The following is a 16,677-nucleotide window of genomic DNA, read 5'->3' on the forward strand; positions in this document are numbered from 1 at the left end:
TCAAGTTACCACAATGTACATTTTAAATATCTAACAATTTTATTTGTTAATTATAACTCAGTAAAGGTGAATTTTGAAAACAAAAAGCAGTTTTCATATTAAAATCAATAAAAGTATGAGCAATCAACAAATGTGTTTAAAGCTATAGGACTGGATGAAACCACCTAGGAAGAAAGTATAAATAAAGAAGAAACTAAGAGAACTAACTCCTGGAAAAAATATCACATGTAGAGATCATGAAGAGAACAAAGTCAAGCCAAAGAGAGTAAGATGAACCACAAACAAGTGTGGAGAAAAGATGCAGAAGAAAATATTTCAAGGAGAGACTATTTATTGTACATTGTCAAATGCTCCTGAAAAGTCAAATAGGATGAGGACTAAGAATTGATAATTTTTTAATGATTCTTTCAATTTAGAGCATATCTTTGAAAACTGAAATTTTCCTTAATTGTTTTTTCCTCAAGACTTCACATGAACAAACAACCAAATAGAAATCTGCTACCTTAAAATACAATTCACAAAAGAAATTGTACTTATACTGGGTGGCAGGCACTGTTAGTAAACCCGAGTGAGCAAAAAGAGTCAAATGTTCTATTCTCTGGGAGTTCAGAGTCTTTATATAATTATTCCAAATAGAATATTTATTTACTTACATAACTTATTTTGATTATTGGAAGATGAAAGGTTTAGAAAAATAATTAGAAATGAGGGTTTTCTATTAAATTCAATATATTAGGGGGAATTAAAGGATATAGAAAGTGTTACAGAATATAGAGCCTAGGAATAAAAGATAAATAATAATTTTGCATTTGTAGGGAACATAATGAGCCACTACTAGACCTTGGGCAATCCAATGAGTACATTTATTACATTCATGATTTTCTAAACAAAACTTGATAGCTTAGCTCCTTTTTTAGGATGTTTTCAGAGTGTACTTTCATTTATGGTTCAAATACATTATTCTTCATTTTATTTTAATTCTTGGTGAAGGTCCAGATGCTGCATGTGCCGTATTATATGTTCACTTTTGAAACTAGATATAAGGCATATAGAAAGTAGAAGTTCACTTCTCAAATTTATTTATTTTACCCATCAAAAATTTGCCTAATTGAGCATAATTGCTAATATCATAATTCATGGGAATTTTAAAATATACTATTAAATTTTATTTTTACTTCTTGCATTTATAAATATATATAGGAATATTTGGTCCTATGAAAGATTTTTTTAAATTTAGAAATTGGTTTATTACTCAAAACAGCATTCACTGTTAAAATATTTCCTTTTATTATCATCAAAATCTACAATGAAATTATAAAGCATTCTAAATGGTACTAGGGAAATTGCTTTATCCAAAGTCATTGAAGAGTAAAATATAGGAGAATGTAATTTATTTGGATTCAAATGAAAGCAATTTTATAAGGTGAGTTCAGAAGTGGACTAAACCTGAGAAATGTCTTACCAAATATTTTTCAGGATTTTTCTTTTTCCTTTACTTCCCAACAGGAGGATTATACCGACTGCGGTGGCGTTTCTGGATTAAATCCCTCCCTGTGGTCCATCATTGGAATCCAGTTTGTCCTTCTCTGGCTTTTATCTGGCATCAGGCACTGCCAGTTATGACCTTCCAAAACCAAATCTGCATAATTAAACTCCAAACCCTGCCAAAACATGAGCCCTCAAATGCATTAACATAGGGTCAACCATGGAATCAGCAGAACATTAGCTGGGCCCATTTTATGGCATAAATCTAAGGCTCAGACTCCTAAGGCACCCACTGGCTGCATGTCAGGGTGCCAGATCCTTAAACTTGTGTGAATGTTGCATCATCCATGTATAACATCAAAGCAAAATTTTATATGTGCTCTACTGGAAAATTTGAGAGTTTGTTGTTGCATTGTATGTAATTAATTGTAAAAGGGCTCCCCATACAGCTGTTTAAGAATTATACAAATTGTCTTGATCTTGACCTAGAATTTTGATTTACTGTAATCCTTGTTCTTTTACCAAGAAAATCCCTAGGGGAAAAGAGGCTTCTTTTCTTTTTTTTCTTTCTTTGTTGGCATTCAGTTATTCTTCTTTTAAAAATTATTTCCTGTTTTGAGTAGTTATTACTGAAATATATAGAGCGAGGGAGGGGAGGTTTAACATTGATATAACCTGCTGAAATAGAAATATTGGCCAATTTTCTATTAAAAAATTGCCATGAATAAAATGCCTTATGAAGAATGGCTTCTCTGCCAAAAATATAATACAAATGATGACCAATTAAGTTTTGGTAGGGTAATAAATTGGTTGTTTGAAAATAATAACTAAGAAATTATTAAACTAAAGGTGCTTGAGGGTGAAATATGAATATGTGACATATTTCCTCATAAATGTAAGCCCTTAATAAGTGCTTCAATGTAATGTTCCTTTTGTTCACAGTAAAGTTATGTAGTGCTAGCCAGGTATTTCAAAATGCTCTAAGAAAAGCTTGTTGGGGGGAGGGGAAAATGTTTTTTCTTGTGATAAATGAACTCTGGTTACCAAGGGTATTTTGCATGATGCTGCTGCTATTTTAACTTTTAGTTTGTTTTTCTCTTACTGTAGAGTATAGTCCACTGAAAAGTTAAATGAGTGACATTACTGTCATGTAAGAATCCGAACCTTGCAGTGTGATGCACTTAAGTCATCTTCAAACATGTTGTAAAGCTACTCTGAATATACTGTGCAATGTAAATGCTGAATGATTGGGTTAGATAAATGGTGAAATGGGAATTAACAGATTTTATACAGATTCATGCTTTTGCCTGAAAACCTATGTACAGATATTTTACGTACATAAATCAGATTTGACACATTTATTTTTTGAAAAGTACATATATGTTCTCAATGAAGATTCATCCTAGGTTTCCTCTTTGTTCGTTTGAATAGTGGCATGTACAATCCAAAAATTTCTGCTGCTGCTGCTGCTTTTCCCTCCATTTTAAATGGTATGATCACTTGACCAAAATTTCCATGCAGATTGATGAGGGTTTTACAATAATCTGAACAAATAGGAAACCTTGAATCTATATGTATGCACTTGAATACTTGATTATGAATAATCAAAATTGTTTTTATACAGCCTCATTGGTAAAAATGGTTAGCATAGTGAATCAGATATTTCATTATAGATTAATATGGAAGCAGAATATTATTTATGCTTTTAAAACTTACTTTCAGGGGTAAACAGTATTTGAAGAAAGAGTAAAAATTATGAATGTGTAACTCTAGTTGTAGTGAATAATTCTGCTGAAGGCTGGAAGTATGCAGATATTTTTTTATGGTAAAATGCATTTGGGTTTTTTTTAACATGCCAAATATTGGTTTGTGCATATGCTGGAAATTTTCTTATATATCCTTTTTAAGTCAAAATCTTATTAACATTGTCCAGCATGATTTAATATGCTCACATATCAAACATATAACCAATTCTTTAGCATAGCTTAAAAGATATATTTGTTTTGTCTTTAGCTTTGTATACATTTGTAATTCCCTCCAACTGCCAATATACCCTAGGTACCATTTGCATACATTTCCTTACTTAAAATATTTTTCATTTAAAAATAGGGAGTGAGGGAATGGATTCACTTTGCCAACTGTTCTAAGAGTTAACATCAGTTACCATTTCTAATGTATTGTTGTGATTTTGTAGTCTCATTTGTAACTGGTATTGACATTTTAGAAAACACCAAAGTGATTTAAAAAAATATGAAACTTCTCACTCTAGGAACAATGTTTAAATCATGTTGTTTGTTAATTAAATATTTAAATCTTATTGTTAACTCTCGCTAGACTATTTTAAATCATGAAAGTGTTGGGAAGGGGATATCAAAATATAAAAGTATGTTAGTTTGTGTATATAAGCAACACATTAAAACAATTGCTTCCAGCATACAACAAACTACCTTAAAATGATCATTAAAACCTATTAAATATATTTTCATGGCTAATGTCACTGAAATAGTATGTATTCATCAACTACATTATCGTGGTATCAATCACCGTTAAACTTGGCATCTCTTGGCAGGGTCCTATTTGATTTCATTTGCCATCAAAATATACTTACAAGCATGGGTCTTGCTATGATCCTTTACTTTCTGCTATACAATAAACTAATATATTAGGACAACCACATGATTATAAATTGGGTAAGAATGTGCACTCTAAAAATTGTTCTGAATCCTAATACTAGTCCTCACACCTTTAGTATACTTACTATTTTATAAGACATTAACACTCACCCCATCGAACTGTTCTATTTAATTTAGGATTTTTCTGTGAGTTCTAATTATTAAGAAGAACTTAAATTATAGTATATTATAAACTTTTATTTTCAAAGACTAAACAGTACAAGAGATCAAGAAAAAAGCTTTAAAACTCTTCATTTATTTAATTTTTGCTATACTCATGCAGCTTTATGTAGTGTATCATTAAAACAAATTCAAATAAGTCTTGCATTGGTGTTGAGTTACAGGAGCAAATTTTGCATTAATGGTTTTCTTCATTTGAACAACCAGCATTACTGCCAAACACCAATCGTGGTCCATATTTGTAACAGGTTTTTAACATGACATAGCAAGTTTGATTGAAGAGATTTTTAGGTCCTGGGCCTATAAAATTTTAGTATGATCTTTTTTCATGTTTCTAATGCTTGAGGCATTATTGCTTAACTTGGAAAAAACTAAACAGTGTTGCTGCCATTTGTAAGTTTTCTTATAATATTCCTTTTATTAACTTAAAAACTGGCCTTACTGGGTTCAAATAGGCAGTATCCCTTTTAAGTGACCTTTGCAACCCAAGTGTTACTTGCTTATTTGATGCTGTCTTGTATCTTTCCATCTTATTTAAATCTTTGTCTCCACCAAAGCTTAAATTCTGTCCCTTAATTTAAAACTTTAAACTATTCCACTGATCACGTTAGTTAACATTAAAATGTCTAGAGGTATAGACTTTGATCCAGTGAAACAAATGGATGTAGTGATTTTTTTAAGTGTAGAATAGAATGATTATTTCACTTACAATTTCAAATATTTTATTATTATCTGGATCTTGTGTTGTTTTCCCATAGCAGAATGTTAATATTGCTAATAATCAGTGTGCATTTATATAAAGAGCAAACCAATAAATCAAGTGTATCAAGTGTTGAAAACAATTCCAGAACTTCAAAGACTTAGACAACCCTTACCAGTAATTTCATGTACCTTACTTACATAGCTCAGATAATTCACTCGAAGAAATTCCTCTGACACTGATGGGATACTGTCTTGTATAGATGCCAACTGAGTTTACAGTGTGACCTGACAAAGTTCTCTTTTTTGTTGTGCTGTATGATTGTTGGATCATGCTTTTTAGGATACTTTTATTAAAATGCTCAGTGTGCATCCATGCAAAAGGCCAAGTGGCTTTGTGAACAAAAGATATTTTCTCCCATTTATTATGTTCTCTTGACACTTTTGTGAAAATTAACTAGCCTGATAAAAACATTTTGTAAAAATTTGTATGATACTGTTATAAAAATATTTATAATCCCCAAAAATGTTGTGTTAAATCTTGTGCAAAAACAGTATATTCAGAATAAAAGTTTATCATTTAAAGTCACCAGTTTGGATTATTTAATTATTTAAAATCTAGTTGAAAGAAACAGTTAGTTGATCCCTGTCATAAGTATATTTTAAGAAAGCTGCTTTCCTGTGGATAGAATTCTAGATAGTGGAAATAAAAAGTTGGGAATACAAAGTACTTCTACAATCACAAACCTCAACTCACAAATAAATGCACTTGAAGCTTCTTCATTCTGCCCCTTCTCACATGAGTTTCTGCCATCTAGTCATTTAGAAACTTATTAAATCAGACTTTGGACTTCTATTGTAAAGAGAAACAAAAGTCCTAGGGAAAAAATATTTCCATGTTTCTTTAAAGAACTGGGAAAAATAATTTGAATGAAACATGTTAGAATATCTGACCTATGCATATATTTTAGTACTACTGATGAGCATTTAATTATTTCTGCTTGCTATTTTATACAAGCTAAGACAATGAAGTCAACTGTGAAGAGTTTAAGTCTACTGTGAAGAGTTTTTCAAAAAAACTGTTAGGTTCCTTTTACATTGGTGCCAGCTTGCCACCTGCTGCCCTGTGCTTATCTAACAATGAAGTAATAAACCTTATAGAGCGTGGAGTCTAGTATAATGTAAGCCTTCTTTTCTTTCTGAGGACTCCCATGAGAAAGCGAAAATACCTATATGTGGAAGGAATGTGGTACGTGGGTATCAATGTTGGTGATTACTCAGTTTCTGATCAAGGCATTTTAACAGGAAAAAAACCACTTAAAAGTGTAAGGTAGATAACATTTGTTTTTTTAACATCTGGCTCCATTCTGTACCAGTTTATCTCCTCCATCAATCCTCAAGCCTCATTCCCTCTATCAATCATCTTCATGCCACTCCCATGTCTTCCCTAGGGACCTCATTTCATCAAATCTCTTTTCTCAAGCATATTCAGTCTTTCCTTTGTGCAGGCTTACTTCCCTCTGCCTGCAAGCACATTCCAAACACCTCTATTTAAAACAAAGAGAAAAGTCAAACATCCACTGCTGCCCACTAGCCCTAGTACTTTCTAGACTCATACAGCTAGAATTAAATTATTCCTTTGTACATCTACAGACACATTTTGGTAGTCTGTTTGTAATATACTCAACCAGGCCTTAGAATTTTAGTACAGAAAGGCATATTATTATCTCTAAACTTAGTTTTGATCTACAACTGAAAAATTTTACTGACTTGTAGAGATATTGATAAATTTAATGCCTTGGGCGTTTTTTGATTCTCAAATACTTGGTATTTTAAAGTGGAACTATTCACAGAGCACCTACACAATTTTCTATGAATTGTTATACAATCAACAGTGCTACTTTTTATTATTTTCTATGTACATTGACTCACTTTTAAAAATATTTAAGAGAGAAATTTAACATTACTTCCATAATTGGAAAACCAATATAATTTGCCATATTTAGTAAGTATGTCACATTAAAGTAGGTTCATATCCATTATAATGAAATCAATAGAACCACTCAGTATATGCCAGTATCAAATGTACTAGATTTAACATACTTCTTCAACATATTTATTGTAATGATGGGTTAGGCAGTTTTTGTATTCCTGTATTCCTCTGATTTTTTTCAGTGTAAACCGGGACTCAATGTACTAAATTGTTATTATTAATACATTAAATACATTTATCAAAATGCATACAAATTTTTTTTCAAAATTTGAGTTTTCTTAAGTGGACAATTTTTTTAATGCTTTATCATAATCATAATAGTTTTTGAGTATCTCAGGACTCTAACATGTCTTGAAAGTTTACTTGTAACACTTTCATATAAGAACAAGGTATAATGAACCTAAGTTTGAATAAGATTGCTAATTTCCTATATTGGGAAGGACTGCTCTTTTCCAGGTATTATCTCTTCTCTAACTGTTTAGTTTAAGAAAAAGGAATCTTTCTTTTATGAAATTATGGAATAGTTGATAACTTTTAAATAATGACATTGTTAACAAACATGTCAGTTATTACTGTTGCTTCAATCACTTTTATTAATTTTAAAATCATACTGATATGTAAAATTCATAAATGTGGTATCTACTACCCTAGCCCTCATTATGAAGGCCAAATAGTAACTGCAATCTTTTGCTTAGATTTGGACCTTACTTTACCACTTAATAACTTTGGAACCGTGGCAAATTATATAATGGCTATAAGCCTCGGTTTCTTTATCCATGAAATAGTATAAAAGTAATTACATTATAGGGTTGCCACGATGACTAAGTGATATATTTAATGTAAGCCCTCAGCACAGGACCCAGCAATGAGCAAGCATTCGACAACACCATCCATCAGTATTATGAATTGGTACCACAGTCATTTTCCTGGTCTTCATGATCATCATTTTTGGCTGAAGCTTTTAAGAACTTAATATTGGCAGCATTTGTCACTTAAAACATTTACTCATTCTTTATTTAACTAAATTATTTGAAGTAGAACTTATACAAGATTGAAAATATTGTCCCTTCCCTTATGGAACTATTGACTGTGAATATTAAAAAAGTCAGTAAACACTTACAATAGTATGAGGTAAATGCTATGATATAGGAAATAAATAGTATTATGGGAGCTTACTGTAGGGTAGTCTGGACAGAATGAGCTGGCCAGAGAAGGCTGCCATGACTGAGCTGAGGGAAGGAGGTAGCACTACTGTTAAAAATAGAGGAGAGGGTGTGAATACTGAGAGGTACATTCAAGGAACTGGAAGTAGCTAAATAGAAGTTCAGTATGGCTTGAGGGTGGGTAATGAGTAGCCAGAGATGAAATAGAACATGAGGCTGGAGTGACAAAGGGTCAGAACCTGGAGTCCTCTCTGGATCATATTGGGTATTTAGGCAATTGGAAGCTGCCAAAGATTTTAAAGCAGAGAACACTCTTATCAGACTTGTGTTTCAGGAAAAATACCCTGAATGAAATGTAGATTTTTGGTAAATGAACACCAATAGGAAAGGAGACCAATTAAGATACTATCATCAAGAAGAGCAACTTTTGTTTACTGGCATAGGAAAGTAGTTAGAGAAAAGTGGCTGCCTTGAGAAACATTTAGAAGGGAAAAGAAAGACTTCATGATTCACTCATTGTTCTGAAAGAAAGGAAAAAACATTATAATTACCCCCAGGGTTCTGAAATTTAATATTGTGGCTAGTGGTTCATTTCCCCAAGTTAGGGAACATTGGAGAATGCTTGGGGCAGGGTTGAGATAAGGTGGGACAAGTCTGGGGGAGATTGCACTTTACTAATATTGTGAATGAGCTTTTTGTACAGTGCTGAGGATACAAAGGTGAGAGGATATGATTTGTACTGCCTGAGCATATGTATGCCAGGATAATGAATCTCAACACTGACTGAATTTATATGTCTTTATTAACGGAATTGTTTGTTTATTTTGCTATAAATATGGATACACAGGACCAACTCTAATTCAGAATATCAGATCAGGCTGCATTACACTGCCTGGGACATGTAACAATTCTAATTATATTATAAATTAAACTTTATAAAAATCCAACTTTATAAAACTTTGTAACATTATAAATTAAATGTTATAAAATTCATCTTTGATGAATGTATATGCAAAAATTCCCCCCAGAATATTAGCAAACCAAATTTAAAAACATTAAAAGGAGTATACACCGTGACCAAGTAGAATTTACCCCTGGGATTCAAGGATACTAAAATCAGTAATGTAATCCACAACATTAATAGAATGAAAAATAAAATCTTAGGATCTCATTTGCAGAAAATACATTTGATAAAATATAACATGATAGAAACCTCCTTTCTTGATTAAAAAAAAAAAAAACAACCTTGGTACAGAACTACATACTTCAACATAATAAGGGCCATATATAACAAACCCACAGCTCACCTACTCAACAGAGAAAAACTGAAAGCATATCCTCCACCATCAGGAACAAGATATGTGTGCCCACTCTCAGTGCATCTATTCAGAAGAGTACAAGAAGACGTAACTAGAGCAGTTAGGCAAGGCTAAAACAAAAGGCATTCAAAACATAAAGAAAGAAGTAAAACTATAATTATTTGCAAATGTTATGATTTTGTATCTAGAAAACCCTAAAGACTACACAAGAAAATTGCTGCAACTAATCAATGATTTCACTAAAATTGTAGGATGTAAAATCAATATAAAGAAATCTATTGCATTTCTATACACTAAGGATGAAACATGTGAAAAAGAAATTTTAAAAAACTACTTCATTCATTCACAATAGCAACAAAAACAATGAAATACCTAGGAATAACTTTACCCAAGGAAGTGAATAGTTGTACAATAAAAACTTTAAAATTTTGCTGAAAGAAATAAAGACACATACAAATGAAGACATCTTGTGTTCATGGATGAAAAGAATTAATACTGTTAAAATGTCTATATTTCTCAAAGCCATCTATAACTTCAATGCAATCCCAACAAAATAGTAATGGCATTCCTCATAGAAAAGAGAAAGAACAGACTTCTGGCCAAGATGGAGGCATAGACCGACATGCTGCCTCTCCCTCCACAACTAAGAAGGAATACAACTACCTCAAAACTAGAAACAACCAGAAGTTCCAGAAAATCAAACTACATAGAAGTCCAGCAAACAAAGATATAAAGAAGAAATTGTAATACAGACAGGTAGGAGGACAGAGCCAGGGTAGAGAAGACGCGGTGTGGTGGCAGCAGTGGCAGCAGCAGCAGTGGGCCAGCGAAAAGCACAGTCATGCATTTTAAAAAGTCAAGAGGGACACGTAGGGAGCATTCCCAGCTCCTCACCAGACCTTGCAGCTCACGGACCCAGCACCAGGGAAAATCAAGCCTCATTGCTTCTGACTGTGCAGACCAGTGGGGGTTGGGGTGGAGGCAGAAACTGCCAGTCTCAGCAGAGTCCGCTTGTTTAAAGGGCCCCCATGGTCTTAGAACATCCACAGACCCACCCACTCTGGGACCGATGGCCAGGGCAGCAGCTAGAGGGGAGCCAGTCCTGTGCAGAAGTGGGAAAGGTGCCTGGAAAAGGGGCAAGTGCTGAGCTGGCGGCATTGTTCCCTCTCGGACCCCTCCCCGACACACAGCACCACAACGTGGTGGAACAGGTCTCCCTGTACTGTCGAATCCCTGAGGCTCTGCCCCTTACAATGTAACAGGAGTGACAGCTCTACCTGGGACACAGAGGCAAAGAAACACAGGAGCCTGTCAGAATGAGGAGACAGAGAAGTATAGCCCAAAAGGGGAAATGGATCAAGGTTTCAGTGGGAGAACTAAGCGACGAGGAGATAGCCAACCTCACAGATGAGGAGATGGACAACCTAACAGATGTAGAATTCAAAACGCTGGTAATAAATATGCTCAAAGGCTTGACAGATATGCTTGAGTATGGCAAACGCATAAGAGAAGAAGGGAAGGCTATGATAAGTGAAACGAAGGAAAATCCACACAAAACCAATGGTGAAGGGAAGGATACCGGGGTTCAAATCAATGATTTGGAACATAAGGAATAAAAAAAGTCAACCAATGCAGAATGAGGAAGCAAGAATTGAAAAAAATGAGGAAAACTTCCCAAATTTTATGAAGGCGATGGATATACAGGTCTGAGAAACATGGAGGGTCCCTGGCAAGCTCAACCCAGAGGGGACCACACTAGGACGCATCGTCAATGAGATGCCAAAGGTGAAAGACAAAGACGGAGTCCTGGGGGCAGCAAGAGGGAGGCAGAGAGTTGCCTACAGGGGGATGCCTATAGGACTATCAACTGATTACTCAGAGGACACTTTGCAGGCAGGAAGGGACTGGCAAGCAGTATTCAATGTGATGAAAGGCAACCTACAACCAAGATTACTCTATCCAGCAAAGCCGTCGTTTGGAATGGAAGGGCAGATGAAGTTCTTCCCAGACAAGGTGAAGCTAAAGAAGTTCATCATCAACAAGCCATTATTATATGAAATGTCAAAGGGACTTACTTAATAAAAAGAAGATCAAAACTATGAACACTAAAATGACAACTGACTACTATCAACAACTGAATCTAAAAAATAAAAACAAAATCCAATGAAGCAAACCAGAATAGGAACAGAATCATGGGTATGGGGATCATTTGGAGGGTTATCAGCTGGGAGAGGGGAGGGGGAGAAATCGGGAAATGGTGCAGGGACTAAGAAGCATAATCAGTTGATACAAAATAGACAGGGGGTATTAAGAATAGTATAGGAAAGGGTGAAGCCAAAGAACTTATATGCACGACCCATTGACATGAACTAAGGGGGGTGGAATTGCTGGAGGGAAGGGGGGAACTGGGCAGAGGGGAGCAAAGGGGAAAAAATTGGGACTACTGTAACAACATAATCAATAAAATATACTTAAAAAAAAAAACAGAAAGAACAATCCTAAAAATTACATGAAAGCACAAAAGACCCCTAACACCAAAACAATTCTGAGAAAAAGTGCAAAGCCTGAGATACCACATTTTTTATTTCAGACTATACTACAAAACTAGAGTAATCAAAACAGTAAGGCATTGGCATAAAAATAGACAGAAAGACCAATGGAACAAAATAGAAAGACCAGAATTAAACCTCCACATATATGGTCAACTAATATTTAATAAGGGAGTCAAAAACACCAATTGGGAAAGGATAGTCTCTTCAACAAATAGTGTTGGAAAACTGGACAAACAGATGCAGAACAAAAAAATTGGACTCCTATTTTACAAACTCACAAAGATTAACTTGAAATAGATTGAAGATTTAACTATAAGACCTGATACCATAAAACTCCTTGAAGACAATTTTTTAGATATACACCAAAAGCACAAATAAAAGCAAAAGTCAAGAAATGGAACTATACATCACACTTAAATGCTTCTGCATTTAATGGTCTATTTTAGACCATTAAAACAATGAAAATGCAACCTATTAAATGGGAGACATATTTTGCAAATCATGTATCAATTGATAAGAAGTTAATATCCAAAATATATAAAACCTCATAGAACTCAATTTTTTTAAAAACATGATTTAATTAAATGGCCAAAGCCTCTGTGGTTATATACTTATGCAATTAAATGCTTAATTGTATTCTATAAATGTATGTAGGTAGTTCAGAATTTTCCTACAAGTTAAATTTCCAATTTTAGTTGAGGATTACTCAAAGTAAGTTTAATATGCTTTAAAATATATTTCTATATAATATTGATAGTCTTAAAACAGTAGCTAAAACAATTGCTACATATGATAATACATAAATTAGTTTAATTTCTCTTGAAACATTTAAATTAGCTTATTTAGAACTCCTATATTAAAACAGAATTCTTAAATAAAATTTCCTTTTGAAAGGTGACAATTGGGGAGAAATCTAGACTATAGCTCTAATTCTTGGTAGGATGCTCTAACATCTGGGGGGCTAGGGGGTGTTTACATCTCTTTTTTCAGTTGACGTTTCACAGTTTTGGGAAAGAAAAGAAATGAGGAGTGAACAGATGATTTTTACATGGTGTCATAGAGCAGGGTTTGGTTTTCTGGACTGGAACTCGCCACACAGAACAAAGGGTTGCTGATAAAGGACAGTAAGCACATCTACAAACACTAAGAAGAACATGTTAGGCAGGAAACTCGCTTAGCCCATCAGGAGGACCAGAAACAGAAACTTATGGGGAAGGAATAAAATTCCCGACTTACAATTGGGAACTTTACAGGACAGAGAACAAGAAGTGTGTTAGAGAAGAGCAGTTGAGGAGATTCCCATTAATTTCAGTAGAAAACAGGAGGGAAGAAGGTGACTAAAATCTGACCTCCAAGGACTATTAGCCAGCATTCAAGATTCAGAAGCCAAGGGAGCTTGACCTTTAAACACAAGGTGGACTTAGGACCCCACAAGGGTCACAGAGATATAAAACTAGGTCCATGGCAGGAATATGGCCAGGAGAGGATATGCCTTTCAACAATAGAAATGGTGAAAGGTATCACTATATTAAATTTTTAAAACATTAAATGTATTTAGCTCTCAAAAAAAAAAAATAGGTATTTTTCCAGAGGAGAAACCCAAATGGTCAACAGGTACATGAAAAGATGTTCAGCCTCACTGGATCATCAGGGAAATAGAAATCAAAACCACAATGAGATATCACCTCACACTTATTAGAATGTCTGAGGAATCCCACTCCTGATATATATCCAAAGAAAATGAAAACAGGATATTGAAGAGATACATTTATTCCCATGTTTATTGCAGCATTATTCATAATAGCCAAGATATAGACACAACCTAAGTGCTCATCAATGAGTGCGTGGATAAAGATGATGTAAGATATATCCTGTCAGTTGTGACAACATGGGTGGACTTCAGCACATTATGCTGAGTGAGATCAGTCAAGAGAAACACAAATCGTGTATGTTATCTCTTATATGTGAGAAAGCAAGAAAGCCAAACTAAAAACAACCAACAACAACAACAAAAAGAGTAAAATGGAAGTTACAAGGGAACAGGGGAATAGGGAATAGGATAAATGTTTAAGGGTACAAACTTGCAATGAACAGTAAATAAGTCCTAGAAAACCAATGCATAGTATAGTAAACATAGACAACATTGTATTATAATAAATTAACTTGTTAAGAGACTCTAACTTAATTATTCCAACCACTAAAAAGAAAGCATAATTATGTAACATGATAGAGGTGCTAATTATTGCTACAATGGCAATCATATTACAGTAAATAAATGTATCAAATTAGCACATTGTAGACTTAAATTTACATAACGGTGTTTGTCAAATGTATTTCAATTTAGAAAAAAGGAGAAAAAAAGAAAGACATCTGGATCACAGCTCCTATAGACATATGGTGTCTGGGAGAACCTTGTATTTCAGATAACAGCCTGGGCTGGCAAGGGACAATTCCATCTCAATAATGGGCTGATTTAAATTTCTCTCAATAACAATGCATCCCCCTATTCATTTTCTCTTTTTCTTTGATTGCAAACCTTCTTGCAGTTTTCCCGTGCTCAATTACTATTGTCCTACCATTAGCTCCAATCTCCTGAAATTTCATCTCTACTGCTCTAAAAATGCTTGGCACAACATTTCAATCTCAGCATGTTCTGCTTGTCATCTTCCATCTTCTGAAAAGTCAGGTCTTCTCTGCGTTCCAGTGTTCCATTGGCTACCATTCCTAGGGATCTTAAATACATGCCAGGCAAATAACTGTGATCCATATCTCAATATATACCCCAGTTTTTTGATTCTGTATCTCAAGATTTAAGCAGTTTAATCACCTAAATGAGAAGCTTTAGATTTATTAAATCACTAAATTCTAACAAGCCTGTCTACCTATTCAATAATTTTGATTCTCTATTGTTTTTCTTATCCAGTGCTACTTTCTTGCTTCAAACTTGCATCAACTCTTGCCCCAACAATTTAAATGGTTCCCAACTAATATTCCTACTTTGGGTTTTATTCCACTTCAATCCTTTCTCCATGCTAGTTTATTTGTTTTTTATTTATTTCTCATGGTATCATTTCCTGTGTAAAACATTCGGTGATTCCCCATTGTCTATAAAATAAAATAAAATATAAATGCCTTAGGAAGACATATGCCAATCAGGAGTTGATCTCTGCCTATATCTGACCTCATATTACTTCTACTTTCCATCCCAACACCCCCCCCATACAATTTTACCTTAATCCTTGCCAAATACCTACAGTTCATGTTTCATTGCCTGAACACATGATTCCCACAACTTCTAAGTTTCCCTGTTAATTGCTACTTACACCCACTGCCTCTCTGGAGCCTTCTCCTAGTTTCTAAAGCATAATTATACCTCACACTACAAACTGCCATAATATTTGGAACATATCTCTGTTAAAATCTATAAAAATATGGTATATTTTTTTAAAAAAGAAAGCGTGTTTTCTTCTAGGAGTTTTGTGGTTTCTCAGCTTACATTTAAGTCTTCTACCATTTTCAGTCTGTTCTTGTGTATCAAATTGAAAAATGGACAAAAGATCTGAATGGAAACTTCTCCAAGAAGGACATACCGATGGCCAATACACGTATGAAGAAAGGGTCAATGCCCTTTAGAGAGATGCAGTTTAAAAATACAATGAGATATCATATCACACCTGCCAGAATGGATACAAACAATAAATCAACAAACAAAAAGTGCTGGCAAGGATGTGGAGAAAAGGGAACTCTAGTGCACTGTTGGTAGGAATGCAGACTGGTACAGGCACTGTGGAAAGCAATATGGAGTTTCTTTAAAAAATTAAAAATGGAACTGCCATTTGACTCAGCAATCTCACTTCTGGGAATATATCCTAAGAATTTCAGGGACATTCCACCCTAGGGTGTACCATTAGAGTACAAGGTGACATTTTTTATTAAATTAAAATGTGGCCCCCTTGACTAGTTTGCTGTTGATCTGAGCATGTTTGAGTCACCTCCTATAATCCAGAAGCAGTGTGTCCCAAAGGTGTTGCTGTATTTGCTTCATGAGATGTCAAGAGCTGGAGGTTTTACTGAACCACCCTTTAGAAATCCAGAGTCCTTCCATCACTGATATTGCCCTGCTGGTGGTGAGAGTAGGGATGTCTCATTTCTATGACACTGGAGTAGTTACATCATTGTCCCTTACACAAGTGAGCACTCAGAACAATTTCTTAATCTATTTTCACATTGCAGTTGAATACAGTGGAGGAATGTGGTTTTCATTGAGAAAACCCATCAACTCTCTGAACACTGTTTCGTCTCTTCCAGCCTGCCAAGAGTTATTCCTGGTGTTCCAAAAGCTCAAATTTTCTTTGACTAACATTGTCATTTACTTGTGTATTCCTCTTCCAAGTTATTTTAAAATATGCATTATGGAAGGTCATTAATGTGTTTTTCATGTGGTAGGATCACTATGTATATAAAGATAATTTATTTAAAAATCCTCACTCGTGCTTTGACCTTCATATTTTAATTAAATACTAGAAAAATACAAAATATTACTGAGCTTAACCTAAATAACTCACAAATAACAAAATTTATTCCTATGCTTTCCTTAGCAGTGTCTAAGGACAT

General features: G+C 34.3%; 1 protein-coding gene across 4 annotated transcripts in view; it reads left to right on the forward strand.

Moving 5' to 3' along the window:
* CACNA2D1 (calcium voltage-gated channel auxiliary subunit alpha2delta 1) overlaps nt 1-5,625 on the forward strand; it is a 471,141-nt gene extending 465,516 nt beyond the window's left edge. For all 4 annotated transcript variants that reach the window (XM_090287282.1, XM_090287283.1, XM_090287284.1 and 1 more), the window contains one exon: nt 1,507-5,625. In XM_090287282.1, the coding sequence (XP_090143408.1) occupies nt 1,507-1,623 (117 nt within the window). In that variant the 3' untranslated portion in view covers nt 1,624-5,625. The remainder of the gene's footprint in view (nt 1-1,506) is intronic.
* The last annotated feature ends 11,052 nt before the right edge of the window (nt 5,626-16,677 follow it).

Source organism: Furipterus horrens, unplaced genomic scaffold (genome assembly GCF_987537825.1).
Source record: "Furipterus horrens unplaced genomic scaffold, mFurHor1.1.pri manual_scaffold_9, whole genome shotgun sequence".
Taxonomy (NCBI): domain Eukaryota; kingdom Metazoa; phylum Chordata; class Mammalia; order Chiroptera; family Furipteridae; genus Furipterus; species Furipterus horrens.